This window comes from Leuciscus leuciscus, assembly GCF_965113295.1.
Source record: "Leuciscus leuciscus genome assembly, chromosome: 17".
Classification (NCBI taxonomy): Eukaryota; Metazoa; Chordata; class Actinopteri; order Cypriniformes; family Leuciscidae; genus Leuciscus; species Leuciscus leuciscus.
The window spans coordinates 28,854,996-28,872,420 of NC_138741.1; the positions used below are offsets into that span (position 1 = coordinate 28,854,996).

Sequence of the window (17,425 nt, forward strand, 5' to 3'; positions counted from 1 at the left end):
TTCATTTTTGGGGAACGTTCAGCAACACCCAATCCAGTCATTCTAGTTCTCAAGAGCTATACAGATTTTGACATTTCTTTCACTGAATTTCAGTTTACTAAATGTATTTGACAAAAAATCTGTTTAGAATCATATGGGCACTAAAAAAAGAAGCTTGAATGGCCATATTAGGACCTTCCCCGTTTTGTACGTCAGTGTTGCTGTAGCCATTACATTAGGGCATCATGGGAAATGAGGTTAGCCTTTCAACTGCTGTGTGTTAATAGGACAAACAAACCTGAACAATCAACCAACAGTCTGAATGTTAAACAGGCTGGAAAAAAATCAGTGCCAGGCATTTGATGTGAGAATAGCGCGAAGGTTAGTGAACCTCAGCAGCTTTGACTGCTAAAAATATAAACTTAAAAATATATATTGATGTGATAAACAAAGCTTGTCAAGCTATGAAGGAAATGCAAAGAAATGCTTTTGATTCGGACCATGACGCTGAAAGGGGTCCAGAGGAGCGCAGGAGACTTCAGGAGAACATTCGACAGTGGAATTCAAACCGACTCAGCCTGTTTGAGATCACTGATCCTGATGAGGTGAACACTTTTGTTTCTAATGTCAGAACTACTGTACAATTTTACACTTTCAAACTATTCTGAGTGGAAGTATTTATTGGGTTATTTAAATCCTTTTAAGTTCCCCACTAAATTTCAGTAGGAAAAAGAGGCATGTGATCAGATAATTTGGCCTTTGAAGAATTTGATGATTCATACTGCGATCTTTGACTTTTGGTTGAAAATGTTGGTGTATTGGTAAATCTGAGCACATTTTGAGAAAGAGTTAATATGTCTCCGGACAGTCGAGATAAGAGATTGCAGGGGACTTTTTCTTAGGAGAGAAATATGAGAAAAAGGAGAGTTCGAAAAACTCTTTTTTTAAATGTATTTATTTATTTTTATTTTTTATTTTTTTTTATTTAATCTCATTGCTGTAGAATAATTTAGATATTAAAGACATTTTTTTTTCATTTAGTTTGATTACAGTATTTCTGTGTTCACGATTTAATAGATTTGCATCTTTTTAGGACTCTGTATTCCATGGAGTTGTTCGTTTCTACCTCCAAGACCATATTTCAGGGAACTGTGCCACCAAATGCATTTGTATCTCAAGCTCTACTACCACAAAAGAGGTCATTGAAACCCTGCTGGAGAAGTTTCAGTGTGATGAGACACTAAATCCTTTCCCATTTTCATTATATGAGGTCTTAAAAAATCAAGGTGAAATCAGGAATTTAACTCTCGTTTTGAGACATTGCATGTTCTTGCCAGTCACTTAATGTTCTGTGTTTTTGCCATTTAGAGGAAAGACAACTGGACCTTTCAGAAAAGCCCTTGGTGGTTCAACTCAACTGGAGTAAAGAATCAGATGGCCGATTTGTCTTGAGGAATGACACTTCTGTATCTTCACAGGTGTGTGACATCACTGTCATTCTACTAAGTTAAATTAGTTGGTAACACTTTATAATATGGTTTCATTAGTTAACATGAAGTAACAATGATTTCAAAACATTAAACGTATAGGTAATGTTGATTTCAACATTTGCTAATAAATTATTAAAATAAAATAAAAATCTATCTGTTAACATTATTTAATGTACCTGGGCTGACATTAAAAAATTAAAAATAATGTTAACAAAGATTAATAAATACTGTAACATACATTACTCATTGTTAGTTAATTTTAGGTAATGCATTAACTAATAGGACCTTATTGTAAGTGTTACCAATTAGTTTTCTATCAGGATTTTGGAGTGAACTAAAATCTTTTTTTAGAATGGCTGTCTGGAAAATAAGGAAAAAGTTGGGGTAATCGAGAATTTCAAAAGGACATTATCAAGGAAAGAGAAGAGTAAAAAGAAAGAGACAAAAAAAGAAGTTTCTTGCAGTCACATGTTGAAGAACGATGTCTCTGAAAGTAAACCGAACAGGTAGGAAATCTTTTTTGTTGTTGACCATAGCATGACAATCTTAACGTAAAAGATTTTTGTTCCTAGAAGCATCTTATTGAGTGTGTGCAAATATCCATATAGCAAAGGTTTGGTAGACACCAGTGAAAATGTCAACTTTTATGTTACTTTAATGTGATCAGTTGGTTGAACCCTGAAAAGCTAGTGAATTTAATGAAAAGTAAAAAATGTATATAAGAAAAATATACAAAACACTTTGTGAACGAAAAAGATTCTCAAAAACACTTATTACCAGCAAATATTATTTAAAAAGCTAAATCTATATTTAGGTGTCTGTGCCTATAATAAAACTTAATATAATACATTTACAATATAATTAAAATGTCACCTTAAGATGCTTATACGTTATAGGTCAAGGTGATATATAATCAATAAGTGTTTATAAATAAAAAATAAATAAATAATTATGTTTGCCATTTGCTGAAATCAGTAAATCCTTCCATCTGTTTTAAGCATATCCCTGTTAAAGCAACATTCATTATCCCAAAAAATATAGTATATTTTCCCTTTTCATTACAGCAAATCACAAGACTTCTTGAAAGTGAAATGGAATCTCCCAATCAGCATTTCTTTAAAGGAAAAAGGTACATTGTTTATCCTGGCACAATAAAATAATACACAATTCTCTGTACTGCTCTTAGGTCATTTGCGTTTTACGTCATTGATTTCTGTTTCAGATGAGGATTCTTTCTTACGTGCTGTGATAAATGACATCAACAGCTCCACGATTCACTTTAAGCTCTCGCCCGCATATGTGTTTTATCTGGTTGGGCGATTTTTAACCAGTATACCTGGGCAGAGGAATAAACCTCACCAACAGACTGAACAGAGACTCTGCATTACATTTGACAAGATTGTGAGCTTGATTCAAGACATCATTGAGGTAGATTCAAATCTATTATTAAAAATGTACTGTATGATGTACTCCATGACTTCAAGGTCAAATTCCCTGATAATTTCCATGATTGTGTCTGTGTTTCCCGTTTAGAAACAGAGGAGCATCGCAGTGGCTCTTGCCTTTTGGATGGCAAACGCATCTGAGCTCCTGAACTTTGTCAGACGGGACCGAGATCTGTGTCCCATCACACTCCAGGCTCAAAACACTCTTGCTCAACTTGTGCAACAGGCTTTCAGGTATGATAAAAGCGTGATTGCATTGTGATGTTTGCAGCGAGGGCGATGTATTTTGACCGTTTAATGAAGCGTTAATGTTTCCTCAGGTACCTGTCACATCGGCTTCAGGTTGATCTTGAAAACCACTTGCCTGCATTCTTTGCTGATGTAAAAAAGGAAACAGCTCAGGCAACAGAAATGGGTAGGCCTACATTCTTATTTATCTCTTTTTTCCAATGCGGTTTATCTGTATAGCGCATTTCATAATACATATTGTTTCAAAAGCAGCTTCAAATGCATGTTACAATCAGAAAGTATTGTGGTTAGTTAACAACATGTTATTCACTTAGCAGACACAAGAAACAGGTTAGGAAATGAAACAACAGGGCAATATTTGACAGCTTTGTATATTCGATGTTTGCGTCATCTGAAATCGTCACAAAATCTCTTCTGTGTTTTCTGTACAACCTTCCACATAGACTGCTGTGGCATATTTTGAATGCATTTTGTCCATATCAATCTATAATTGTGTCATCTAATTCAGAATTACCCAACATTAATTGTGAAAAAATTTCAGTAGATCACTTTGCATGTCTGTCAAATGGATCAGGTTTTGTATGTTGCAAGTTTGGATCCACCCTACTATCAAAAATATGTTCTAAGAATGTTTTGCTAATGTTCCCATTAAAGTTATGAAACATCATTTCTGAATTTCCAGTCAAAGCAGCTGAGGCTCACTAACCTTCATGCTATTCTTCCAGTTATTTTGTTATTTACAGTTTCTTTTTTATGCTTTAAATGTTTTTTATGGGAATGTTAGAGAAAATGTTTTCTCTTTTATTATTTTGCAAGTATTATGGGAACGTTCATTTTGAATGTTCTCTGAACCATCTACAAAAAGTAGCAAGTAGTAATGTTTAAAAACTTTAGACTAAAGTCCAACTAAAATGTTTCTGAAAAAAACATTCCATAAATGATGTATTGGAAGAACTGTTCATATTGGAAGTTTGAGAGTACCTTGTTAGCCAAAGTTCAGAGAATTTTCCCTGTTAGCTGAGTACAGGTTCAGAGCCCACAAATGATGCTCAGTGAACTTTTAGCATTGTGCAATTGAGCAAAAAACAACCTTAAGTTGTTTCAGATGATAAAACATCTGGATTAAAGATGGTAACTTTGCACATGGTTGTGTACTGAATAGCAAATAAAGATTTTGTTCTGTTCTGAATTTGTTTTTTAGAAGGCGTCTTGAACGTTCTCATAAAGACCATGAGTTTGCTCCGAAGGTGTCGGGTCAACCCTGCTCTGAGCATCCAGCTCTTTTCTCAACTTTTTCACTTCATGGGGGCCTGGATGTTGAACCAGTTCACTGTACCGGGATCAAATCTGTGCTCGAACTACTGGGGCATAACTCTACGCCAGCGTCTGAGACACATAGAGGCCTGGGCAGAAAGACAAGGGCTGGAGCTGGCTGTTGACTGCCATCTCAGTCGCATAATCCAGGTAGTGTATCTGAAAAAAAGATGATGAGAAATACAAAATGCAAAATGATATACACTCTTAAAAATAAAGCTTATTTATTGGCATCTATGGTTGTGTGAAGAACGTTTAACATCCTTGGGACCTTTCCCAGGTACTTTATATACACTCTTAGAAATAAAGGTTTCAAATGTTTTTTTGTTTTTTTTCCCACAGTGATGCCATCAAATAAGCTTTTTTGGTTCCCCTAAGAACCTTTCAGTAATCTGTTATTCAAAGAACCATTATTTTCTTAGTGTGAAGAGCATTTTAATATTCTAAAGGCCGTTTTTCCCACTATATAGAACATTTTGTTCCATGAATAGGTTTCATGGATGAAAAAGGTTCTTCAAGGAACCATCAATGCCAATCAAGAACCTTTGTTTTTAAGAGTGTAGAAGAAAAAGTTTCTTTAGATTACATAGCCCTGCACTTTGAAAAAAAATTATAAAAATTATATATATATATATATCTTAATTTGATGATGCTGAGTTCAATAATATCAATAAAAACTTTCCACCATGTAAAACATTTTTTATTGCAAAATAGTAATGAAGATTTTTTCTAATTAGCCTATCTATCAATATAATTTAAATAAGCCTTAAAGGGATACTCCACTTTTTTTGGAAATAGGCTCATTTTACAACTCCCCCAGAGTTAAACAGTTGAGTTTTACCGTTTTCGAATCCATTCAGCCGATCTCCGGGTCTGGCGGTACCACTTTTAGCATAGCTTAGCATAGATCATTGAATCGGACAGGACCATTTGCATCTCTCTCAAAAAAATGACCAAAGAGTTTCGATATTTTTTCTATTTAAAACTTGACTCTTTTGTAGTTACATCGTGTACTAAGACCGACGGAAAATGTAAAGTTGCGATCTTCTAGGCTGATATGGCTAGGAACTATACTCTCATTCCTGCGTAATAATCAAGAAACTTTGCTGCCGTACCATGGGTGCAGCAGGCGTAATGATATGACGCAGCGCCTGAAAATAGGTCTAATAGGTTAGACAAACTTAGTCCCGGTCACGTTGGAAGTTACCGAGCTGGGGACTATTTTCAGGCACTGCGTCATATCATTTAATGTCAAAGAACTTTACATAAACACAAGTTTATAAATAAATTAAGCTTTTTTTCACCTTACAAAATAATGGTTGTTTAAAGCAAAAATGCTAAAAAATTCACATCTTTTTTTGAGAAAGCATTATGTGCTAGAGGAAAACAGCCACTATTTTTAGACTCAGCACCCCAAAATTAGTAAGAAACAAGTATTGGATTTCCTTCAGAATCAAATATGATGCAGGGCAGTGTTGTTAAAACGTTCTTCACGTGCACACTAAAAATAAAAATGGTCCTTTTAAAGGGATAGTTCACACTTAATGAATTAATTATAGATTACTTATCCTGGTGTTGTTCAAATGCCATATGCCCTTCTTTAATTTATTGACCACAAAAGGATATATTTTTTTAAAGTCTTACAAAAGCGCACCTCGTGCAGCCACAGACCAACGGCCAAGGTCAAGAATTTGGTTAAATAATACATACAATTTCAGTTTGTTTTTCACCAAACCCTATCATATACCCCCCAGAACACTTGGAATATACAGCACGTGTCTCATGGGACAATTCTGTGATATTTTTGCATCTTAAAAAAAAAAAAAAAAACTTGAAGCTGGTCACTTTTCACTGCCATTATATGGATGAGCACAAGCGGGACATTTTTTTTTAATTCTCATTTTGTGGTCCATAAAAGAAAGAAGAGCATACAGCCTTAGAACAATACCACAGTGATTAAATTATGACTTGATGTTCATTTCAGGATGACCTATCCCATTAAAAACTGTTCGCTGAAAGGTTCTTTGGGGAACTAAAAATGGTTCATGTTATGGCCGCGAACCCCCCCTTTTGAAACCTTTAAGAGTGTTTTTTTGAACAATATTATTTCAATCTTTATCAACATCAAAAGATCTGACCCATCCGGGTTATGATAGTTATTTCCTTAAAAATGTTGCTTCTCCTCAGGCGACGATGCTCCTGACCATGACTTCTTACTCCACACGCGACGCCCTGATGATTCAGTCCACATGTTACAAGCTGAACTCCCTACAGCTAAGAGCACTGATGAGCAAATATCACTACGCCCCAAATCAACCCCACTTTCCACCCGTAAGTGATAGAAAATGATAACTCACACGAAAATCAAAACAGCTGTGCATAATTGTTCTGATGTCCCACTGGAAGATGATGTCTACAGAGTTTGTCATTCATAGGCACTGGTAGAGCACGTAGCTGCCTTGGCGGAGACCACAACAGACGTTCTGAGAAGAGAGGGAGGAGAAATCCGACTGGAAGAGGAACTAGAGCTTCACCTGCCTTTCCTGCTGCCCGAGGACGGGTATTCATGTGATTCCATGCGTGGCATTCCCAAGGGATTTCAGGAGTTTTTAGAGCCCATCTGTCGCAAAGGTACTATTCAAGACAAGTATTACCTTTATTTATATAGCGCTTTATACAATACAGATTGTTTCAAAGCTGCTTGACAGCGATAAACAGGAGAATAAGGATATATGATGCAAACTGAGTTCAATTCTGCTATAAAGCAGCTCTAAAAAGACAATACTGTAATTATTCAGCTAAGGATAGTTCAGTGATTGATTCGGTTCAGTTCAGCTTGTAAAGTTCATCAATTAATATGAGTTCATTTCAATTCAAAGCAGCTCTGCAGAAAAGTGTCATCATCCAGCTCAATTCAGTTCAAATTTACTTCTCATCCAATGGTGTCGGTGCAAATCGATAATATTGCTAAAGCATTAAAGGATAATTCACCCAAAAATAACACATTCTGTCATAATTTACTCACATTCATGTAGTTCCAAACCCATAAGACTTTGGGTAATCTTTGAAACACAAATTAAGATATTTTTAATGAAACCCTAGAGGTTTTAGTAGTCTTAGTTAATATTAATTTCAACATTTACTAATACATTTTTTTTTTTAAATGTAAAAGTTGTGTATGTTGATTTTGTTAATAATGCACTGTCATCTACCAAACAAACAATAAACATTTGTATTTTTAACTAATGTAAACAAATGTTAATAAACGACACAAGAAATCACAAGAATATCACTCATTCATTGTTACTTTATATTAGCTATTGCATTAACAAATGAGACCTTATTGTAAAGTGTTACCATTATTTTACAACAATCTGTGATATAAGATTAAGATCCTAACATATGGAGATTTTATGAAGATATGGACCAACACATGGATGGTCTTAAGATATGTCCACACTGATATTTGCAGAAAAACATATAATAATGGCATTGTAAAGCTTTTAATTTATCATTAAGATAAACATTTGTATGTACTTCATTTACTCACACTCATGTCGTTCCAAACCCATAAGACTTTAGTTAGTCTTCGAAACACAAATTAAGATATTTTTAACAAAACCTGAGAGATCTTTGTCCAGGTAACCAACATTTTGAAGATCTAAGAAGGTCAAAAAGATGTCATAAAATGAATTCTATGAATCGAATAGTTTAATCTAAGTCTTGTGAAGAGACACAACCACTTTATATGATGAACAGATTTAATTTAGGCATTTATTTACATGTAAACAAAGAAACATAGAGTGCATATACATATCACATAATAATGGCAAATATGTTTAATACTCATGTGTGCTAGAACAAACCTCTCTGGTTTGCATGTTTGAGCTTACGTGTTGTGCCCTGTGTGTTAATCAAGGTTTGGTTACCTGGACTTTTAATGGAGGGACAGAAATATTTCAGGTTTCATTAAAAATATTTTTAATTTTCGTTTCAAAGATGGACCAAAGACAGGTTTGGAACGACATAAGGGTGAGTAAATGATGACAGGATTTTCATTTTTGGGTGAAATATCCCTTTAAATGTTCCTCTTGAGATAGTGTAGAGTCAATACATAGACTTAAAATCAAGGATTAAAAATACAAACATCTATTAATAAATATTTTAATGGTTATCAAAAACTGATGAACTTGCAACTTTTCTAGGTCTCTGCAAATTGGTTTCTCATTCCATCTGTGTTGGGACTTGGACCATTTTCTTCGGCTTGTCAGATTGTTCCACAGAGTGTTCAACTTGGGTATGTTGCTCATTTACAGATAAAGCATAAATTAAAGTAAACAATTCCTAAAAATTGCAAATAATTGATGAGGTAGTAATGAACCTCGTCCTTATCCATCAAGTACATCTGGACTTTGGAGGAGCTGTTGCTGCATTTAACTGTTATTCAGTTTACGCTTACCTAAAGATTTTCTGCATTAATTCTGAAACACTCTTTATATATGTTATTTTATCAATATTAGAAACCTGATCCAGTGAAAATAACTCTCAAGAAACCTTTGCATGGTGGAATGGGAGTGAGCATTGTAGCCGCCAAGGTAAGACTAAGTTCAAGTATTTGTGATTTTGTTGCAATTTACTATACGATTTAATTTGTTAACATTAGTTAACTACATTAGTTAACAGTTGTGTCTGTTAACATTGGTTAATGCACTGTCAACTAACAAAACAATGAACAGCTGTATATTATTTACATTAAAGGGTTATTTCAAAATTCTGTCTTTAATTACTCACCCTTATGTCGTTCTAAATGTCGTCACCCTTTTGTGGTCTTGTGGAAGCTCAAACGTGCTGCGTAACACGAGAATGAACCTCATCGGTTCTTACAGAAGCTCAAACGTGCTGCATAACACGAGAATGAACCTCATTGGTTCTTGCTGAAGCTCAAACGTGCTGCGAAACACGAGAATGAACCTCATTGGTTCTTGCAGAAGCTCAAACGTGCTGCGTAACACATTAATGAACCTCATTGGTTCTTGCTGAAGCTCAAACGTGCTGAGTAACAAGAAGAATTAACCTCATTGGTTCTTGCAGAAGCTCAAACGTGCTGCATAATACGAGAATTAACCTCATTGGTTCTTGCAGAAGCTCAAAAGTGCTGCGTAACACAAGAATGAACCTCATTGGTTCTTGCTGAAGCTCAAACGTGCTGCGTAACACAAGAATGAACCTCATTGGTTCTTGCTGAAGCTCAAACGTGCTGCGTAACACAAGAATGAACCTCATGGGTTCTTGCAGAAGCTCAAACGTGCTGCGTAACACAAGAATGAACCTCATTGGTTCTTGCTGAAGCTCAAACGTGCTGCGTAACACGAGAATGAGCCTCATTGGTTCTTGCTGAAGCTCAAATGTGCTGCGTAACACGAGAATGAACCTCATTGGTTCTTGCTGAAGCTCAAATGTGCTGCGTAACACGAGAATGAACCTCATTGGTTCTTACAGAAGCTCAAACGTGCTGCGTAACATGAGAATGAACCTCATTGGTTCTTGCAGAAGCTCAAACGTGCTGCGTAAGACATTAATGAACCTAATTGGTTCTTGATGAAGCTCAAACGTGCTGCGTAACATGAGAATGAACCTCATTGGTTCTTGCAGAAGCTCAAACGTGCTGCGTAACACGAGAATGAGCCTCATTGGTTCTTGCTGAAGCTCAAATGTGCTGCGTAACACGAGAATGAACCTCATTGGTTCTTGCTGAAGCTCAAATGTGCTGCGTAACACGAGAATGAACCTCATTGGTTCTTGCAGAAGCTCAAACGTGCTGCGTAAGACATTAATGAACCTAATTGGTTCTTGATGAAGCTCAAACGTGCTGCGTAACACGAGAATGAACCTAATTGGTTCTTGCTGAAGCTCAAACGTGCTGCGTAACACGAGAATGAACCTCATTGGTTCTTACAGAAGCTCAAACGTGCTGCGTAACATGAGAATGAACCTCATTGGTTCTTGCAGAAGCTCAAACGTGCTGCGTAACACGAGAATGAACCTCATTGGTTCTTACAGAAGCTCAAACGTGCTGCGTAACACGAGAATGAACCTCATTGGTTCTTGCAGAAGCTCAAACGTGCTGCGTAACACGAGAATGAACCTCATTGGTTCTTGCAGAAGCTCAAACGTGCTGCGTAACACGAGAATGAACCTCATTGGTTCTTACAGAAGCTCAAACATGCTGCGTAACACAAGAATGAACCTCATTGGTTCTCGCACATCAAGGGAACATGCTTGAGCTTCCATTTACAGTATCACAACTGATGTGTGAGTTGATGAATGTTATATGTGAATAAAAGCCTAAATTCAATCTGTTCATCATATAAAGCGATTAAGTCTCTTCAGAAATTTTTGACTAAACCGCTCAATTAATATGGATTCGTTTTACAATCTCTTTATGAACTTTTCATAAAGATTTTAATTAAAAGACTTTAATTTGTGTTCCGTATAACATATATATGTATATCCTACAGGGGGCTGGACAGGAGAAGCTTGGCATTTTTATCAAATCTGTCGTCCAGGGAGGAGCAGCAAATGTGGTCAGTATCGTTGTGCAAAAAACAAAAGCATAATCCATAAATGTGCCTATTTGCATCATATTATTTACTATTGAGTTTTGATGAAGGATGGGAGACTGAATCCAGGAGATCAGTTACTGAGTGTGGATGGCAAAAGTCTCATGGGAGTGTCACAGGAAAGGTGAAATAATCAGAATATTATTTAATTATTTAGTGTTATTTAAGACTCTTATGTGTGTATGACAAGGCATGACAAGAACTAATGCACATTTGGAAGTGAAAACTGATTTAATAATGATCCTTTTCAGGGCTGCAGAGATAATAATGCACACTGGATCAGTTGTAACACTGGAAACTCTCAAGTCAGCAGCTTTATATTACGGTTTTGAGGGAGTATTTACCCAGCCGACACAAACAACTTCTAAAGGTAGTAAATATTATGCACATTTAATTACTATAATTATGCATGAACCATTTGAAACAATTCAGTTAAAAATCAGTCATGTGACAGCAATGTTTGTACAGCCAATATATAATCTATGGCTTTTGAATATATGCATGCTTTTGTTTCATGTTTGTTAGATCATGATAATGGTGGACAGTCAAAGCAGAATTCCAGTGTCTCTGTACCATCAGATTCTGGTCCATCAAGACCACCAGTAACCTTTAAAAACCAGCACTCAATCAGCAGACCAAACACAAAACAAAACCAGAAATTGCTCAAGAAGAAACTGGAGTATTGTTCAAATCCCAACCTGACATGTGAGTGTTTATATTTATCATTTTTTGTTTGTTTTTGGGTTGTTAAGCTCTATTTCTGTTTCCATCAGATACGCCTGTTGATCCAGTTCTCCATGAAAAGATAATGCTATCTCTATCCACTGACAATTTAATGGATTCTGTGAGTATCATTGATATACTATTTGATAGCCTGCCCTAGACTATTTTTATTTATTTTGAATGGGAATATATATATATATAGATTCAGGCGGTGGCATCCTTATATATATATATATATATATATATATATATGTATATGTATATGTAAATGTGTATGTATTTATGTATGTAGCCTATAAGTTTATTTTATTTCAAATAATATTTGTATGGTATTGGTGTGAGTTTCAGTTCTCTTACGAGAGGTCTCTCGTACTGCGTAAGATATCTTACGCTAGGGGAAAATCCTTTTCCGCGAGATATTGAAGCCAAAAATTATCCTTAATTTTGTAATAATGCAAAACGCGTTGCAGCAGCAATGCAGACATAGGCGAGACAGCTCGCACGCCTATTGGCTGCTCTGCGGCAACTGCAGCAGCCTATCGAGCGAGGCCTGGCGTGACGTCAGACCCAATCATGGCACTTCGCGCCCGCTGCGTCACGTCCCGCCGAAATGGGCGTGGTCTAGGCCTATAAATATCGCTCGCAGGCAGCTATTATCTGATTTTTCATCCTTCAAGCGAAGCACACGCATCGCTGGAGCTGGATAAGAAGCCGCGCCGTCTGAGAGAGAGCATCTTCAGCGGGACGAGTCACTGAAGTCGCTGGCCGCGCCGCCTTCCTTGCCTTCCTGCTGCGCTATCCGGCGTTATATCCTTTCTCTGCTACTGTGTTTATGTATGTGTGTGTGCTCGCCGCCGCGACACACACTCCCATTGCACTAAAAGAGCTGGGCGTCTTTTTCAAGACTGCCCTCACTGCGAGCTAGTTACTGCCTGTGGTGACTCTGAGGACTCACCTGGCATCCTTCTCCGAGACTGCTCCTCCGCCCCCCCACCCCCAACCCGCAAAGCTTGCCGGTTCGCCCGCTTGCCTTGCCTGCTTGGGGGACGATACCTGTTCTCCCTCTGTTCGAGCCGCGCACACCGCGCCGCTCACAGAGGATGTCAGGAGCGGGCGGTCACAGGGCTAGCTTTCTCTCTCCCTCTGTTCAAGCCGCGCAAACTGCGCCGCTCACAAGGGAGGCTGGAAGCGGACGGTCGGGGTTAGTTTTTCTTTACGTTATAAGAAAGCTACCCTGCCTCTGCGCCCCATTCATGCGTCACTCACCGGCGAAAGGAGAAAGGTGTGTCTTTAGTCCCTCCGAGGATGGACTGACCTTCAATTTCTCATACATTTCCCAGTTCCCTGATCATGCGACTGGAAATATCAATATTGCAGCAGGCGAGCCTGTTTTAATACAAGCGCGCCTGCAAGCATACGCCGAAGAAAGCATGTGACGCTGTTATATGCTCGTGCATCCGAAAGCCTTTGTGTTCCCCCCTGTGGCCCAGTGGCGGAATCATTGGTTTTCCTCACGAGAGACCGGAGTTCGAATCCCGGTCTAGCGGCAGTTAAAATTATGCCGCCAATGCTTCGCTCTGTCAGTTCCCTGAAAAGCGACTGCAGATGTGCATTTTGCAGCCAACGAGCGCGTGGCACAACCCGCTCGCCTGCACCCAAACACCGTTTCTATGGTTTTCGTGCGTCACTGGCGAAAGGAAAAAAAGGGGAGTTTTTCTGGTCCCGCTGCGGACGGACCAACCTCCTTTTTCCTATACATTTCCCATTCCCCTCTGGAACTCAGGCGACTGGAAATGTCAATATTGCAGTGAACAAGCCTGTTGTAATGCACGCAGGCCTGCAATAAACGCCAGCATGTTGACGCTCTCTGTTTCTATGGCAACTTCTCGCTCGTTCAGTTCCAGTAAATGTGACTGTTCCAGTGTATCCTGCAGTAAACAAGTCGGTTCTGTCACCCGCTTGCCTGCACACAAACGCCGTTTTTACGGCTACCCAGATAAATCCCATAAGCGTGAATTTTTCTGGTGTCCCGGCCACGGCCGATGGTGCTTTATGTGTAGAAAGAATGCCCACTGCCCAGTGCCCATCTCTACACACAAGCACAGCCCGTCACACAGGGCTTGCGCACATGAATCGACTCAGATCGATTGCGCTTCAAACATGGTGAATGTGCCCACTACCCAGTGCCCACTAACACCACGTTATGCATGTCTCACGGTTTCTGTAAAAACGAAACCAACGTGCACTCGCTTCACTCAAGCGAACGATGCTTTCGGTGTGATATGTGCCCGCTGTCCCGCGCCCACATCCACACATAGACATGACAGTTCCTACGGGAACCGCCCAGCCCTCCCCCTCGCGGTTGACCACCGCAGAGGAGTCGAGCGCGGGCAATCTGCCCGCTGTTATCAGCGCGCCCCATGCCTCAAATGTCACGAGCGCCATGCTTGTGTTACAGCACGCCGAAGCTTCTCCATCGCTGAGCGAGCGGAGCGCGCTTCGTATTCAACCCCTAGCTATCCATGCAGACGCATGGGCAAAGCTACCCGGGGTTTCGAAGTGGGTGCTGAACATTATAGAAAGAGGCTATTCGCTGCAGTTTCGCCGACGCCCTCGCCGCTATGTGGCGCGCGTCGAGACCACGGTAAAAACAGAAGTAGCACATCTACTTTGAGCCGCAGTGACGAAACTATTGAGCAAAGGGGCCATAGAGCCTCTCTCTCAAGTTCAGAGCGAAGGAGGGCTATACAGCAGATACTTCCTGGTACCGAAAAAAGACGGGGGTCTCAGACCCATACTAGATCTAAGGCAACTGAACAAAGTGCTTGTGAAGCGACAGTTCAGGATGCTCACGACCAGGCAAATCCTTGTGCAGATTCGCCAAGGAGATTGGTTTGTGTCAATAGATCTGAAAGACGCGTATTTTCAAATACAGATAGCGTCACGTCACAGGCGATATTTGAGATTCGCCTTCGAGGGCCAGGCATATCAGTACACAGTCCTGCCGTTCGGCTTGTCCCTGGCACCCCGTACATTTACGAAGTGCATGGATGCGGCGCTCGCACCCCACAGAATGAGAGGCATGCGAGTGCTAAACCATTTGGACGATTGGCTGATTCTAGCGCAATCTCGCGCAGTGCTCATAGAACACACGACCATTTTACTCGATCACCTCGAGGATTTGGGTCTGAGTGTCAATTGGGCGAAGAGCTCCCTGTCACCCAGTCAGAAAATATCTTTCCTGGGCACAGAACTGGACTCACTATCCATGATAGCGCGACTATCACAACAGCGCGCGGTAGACATTCGACGCACAGCGAACTCTTTTCGCTGCGGCGCGTCTGTCCCGCTCAAGAGATTTTCAGAAGATGCTAGGTCTCATGGCCTCAGCATCGTCAGTGCTCCAGCTGGGCCTGCTCCGCATGCGCCCGCTGCAGTTTTGGCTGAAAGCGCGAGTCCCACGCGAAGCGTGGGCACCCGGTTTGCTTCGCCTCAGGGTCAATCAGAAGTGCGTCAAAGCTCTGAAACCCTGGAAAGCGAATGACTGGTACCAATCAGGTGTAAGCCTGGGGACTTCCTCGAGGGTGAAAGTGGTGTCCACGGACGCGTCCACCTCGGGATGGGGAGCGCTGCTCGAGGGCAGACCGTTCTTCGGCCAATGGTCAGAACGGGAGAAGCTCCTGCACATAAACTGCCTCGAAAGGCTGGCAGTAGACAACGCGCTGGCGCGTTTTTGTCCCCAAATAAAAGGTCACCACGTCTTGGTCCGTTCGGACAACATGTCTGTGGTGTCCTACATAAATCGCCAGGGCGGCATCAGATCCGAGAAACTGTACAGGCTGGCAGAACGCCTCCTGGTATGGGCTCAGTGCAACCTGCGCTCGCTCAGAGCAGCGCACGTGCCAGGGATCTTGAATACAGGACCGGACAGACTGTCCAGGAACAATGTTCCGGCAGGCGAGTGGTCTCTACACCCACAGACAGTCAATCTGCTGTGGAAGAAATTTGGCAGAGCGGAAGTGGACCTGTTTGCGTCTCAAGAAAACGCTCACTGTCAAGAATTTTTCTCCCCCCCCGTCTCTCTCCTGCCTCAGGTGATAGAACGGATCAGGGAAGAAGGATGCTCAGTACTGCTGGTAGCACCGTTCTGGAAAAACCAACCTTGGTTCCCAGTCGTGATGCAGTTAGCAAGTACTGCCCCGTGGCCAGTACCAATGAGGAGAGATCTCCTCTCACAGGCCCGCGGCTCGATCTGGCATCCTCACCCGGAACTATGGTCCCTTCATGTCTGGGCCATCAACGGGTACATGTTGGACTCCCTAAAGGAGTATTAAACACGATCACGCAGGCTAGAGCTCCGTCTACAAGACGACTCTATTCTTCGAAATGGTCGGTGTTTTCGGGCTGGTGCACAGCCCGTGGTGTGTCACCCACAAACTGTGGTGTGACGGAGGTGCTTTCCTTCCTACAAGAGCTGTTGGATGGGGGCAGGGCCCCCTCCACGCTCAAAGTTTATGTAGCGGCTATAGCAGCGTTCTCAGAAACAACGCTTGGTCAGTCAATAGGAAGGAACGATTTAGTCATCCGCTTCCTTAGAAGGGCTAAGAGACTGAATCCTCCCAGACCTCCCTCAGTCCCCGTATGGGACCTTTCTACGGTTCTGGAAGCCATGAAAGGTGCGCCATTTGAGCCTTTACAGTCAATCGATTTGAAACACCTGTCTTTCAAGACGGTGTTTTTGCTGGCTCTCGCTTCAGTGAAGCGCATAGGGGATCTGCACGCGCTCTCTGTGAGCGCGGCGTGCATGGAGTTTGGGCCCAATGACTCAAAAGTTATACTCAAACCTAAGCACGGTTATGTTCCAAAATCCCTCAACACACCGTTTAGGGCGCAGGTTATCTCCCTGTCAGCCCTACCGGTCCCTGATGAGGAAAAAGACGCGAGCCTCCTTTGCCCAGTCAGGGCATTACGAGCTTATGTGTCTCGCTCGTCTGTTTTTCAGACAGACGGAGCAGTTTTTTGTTTCGTTTAGCGGACGTTCTAAGGGACTAGCCGCGTCGAAACAGAGCCTATCCAGATGGATAGTTGATGCTATAGCGCTGGCATACGCCTCCAAGGGCATGCAGTGCCCATTGGGTGTCAGAGCGCACTCCACGAGAGGCATGGCCTCTTCGTGGGCCTGGTCAAGTGGGATTGCCTTGCAAGATATTTGTATTGCGGCAGGCTGGGCCTCCCCGTCTACATTTATAAGGTTTTATAACCTAGAGGTTCCCGCCCTGCAGGCCAGGCTGCTGTCGGTCTAGATTTACCAGTATTATCTGACCTGATGCGATCAGCTCAGAATGCTGCGTCTGCTGAGCACAGCTCAATGTTCGACAGTATAAAGCTGGGCAAACTGTGTAAGACCCACATTTCCCCATCAGTTCAGGCCGTACCCCGCCCTGTCTGTATGATGAAATTTGCGTCCCATCGACGCTGCTATATGTGGAAGAGTGAGGCTGCACCCCTCCCTCTTCCCGGACTCCCTGTGAGTTCCCTGAGTGATTGTGCACTATATGTACCCCGGGCTTTCGCCCTTGGGTCTTTGGTGTCAGATCTCAGCATG

General features: G+C 41.1%; 2 protein-coding genes across 5 annotated transcripts in view; both read left to right on the forward strand.

Annotated features, from left to right (window-relative positions):
• The first annotated feature begins 312 nt into the window (after positions 1–312).
• On the forward strand, positions 313–8,860 carry LOC309479385 (afadin-like). The gene is made up of 12 exons (XM_082143497.1): positions 313–584; positions 1,073–1,265; positions 1,348–1,457; positions 1,821–1,975; positions 2,534–2,598; positions 2,692–2,897; positions 3,003–3,148; positions 3,235–3,329; positions 4,365–4,627; positions 6,665–6,808; positions 6,913–7,108; positions 8,683–8,860. The coding sequence occupies exons 1-12, from the start codon at positions 444–446 to the stop codon at positions 8,802–8,804; spliced, it is 1,836 nt and encodes a 611-aa protein (XP_081999623.1). The 5' UTR covers positions 313–443; the 3' UTR covers positions 8,805–8,860.
• Positions 8,861–8,882: 22 nt separating this feature from the next.
• LOC309479395 (afadin-like) overlaps positions 8,883–17,425 on the forward strand; it is a 14,387-nt gene continuing 5,844 nt past the window's right edge. For all 4 annotated transcript variants that reach the window (XR_014199207.1, XM_082143514.1, XM_082143516.1 and 1 more), the window contains exons 1-6: positions 8,883–9,072; positions 10,996–11,061; positions 11,148–11,221; positions 11,349–11,467; positions 11,623–11,802; positions 11,871–11,941. Coding sequence is in view for 3 of the 4 variants with exons in the window: in XM_082143514.1 (XP_081999640.1) it covers positions 9,046–9,072; positions 10,996–11,061; positions 11,148–11,221; positions 11,349–11,467; positions 11,623–11,802; positions 11,871–11,941 (537 nt within the window). In the remaining variant the exon portion in view is untranslated. The remainder of the gene's footprint in view (positions 9,073–10,995; positions 11,062–11,147; positions 11,222–11,348; positions 11,468–11,622; positions 11,803–11,870; positions 11,942–17,425) is intronic.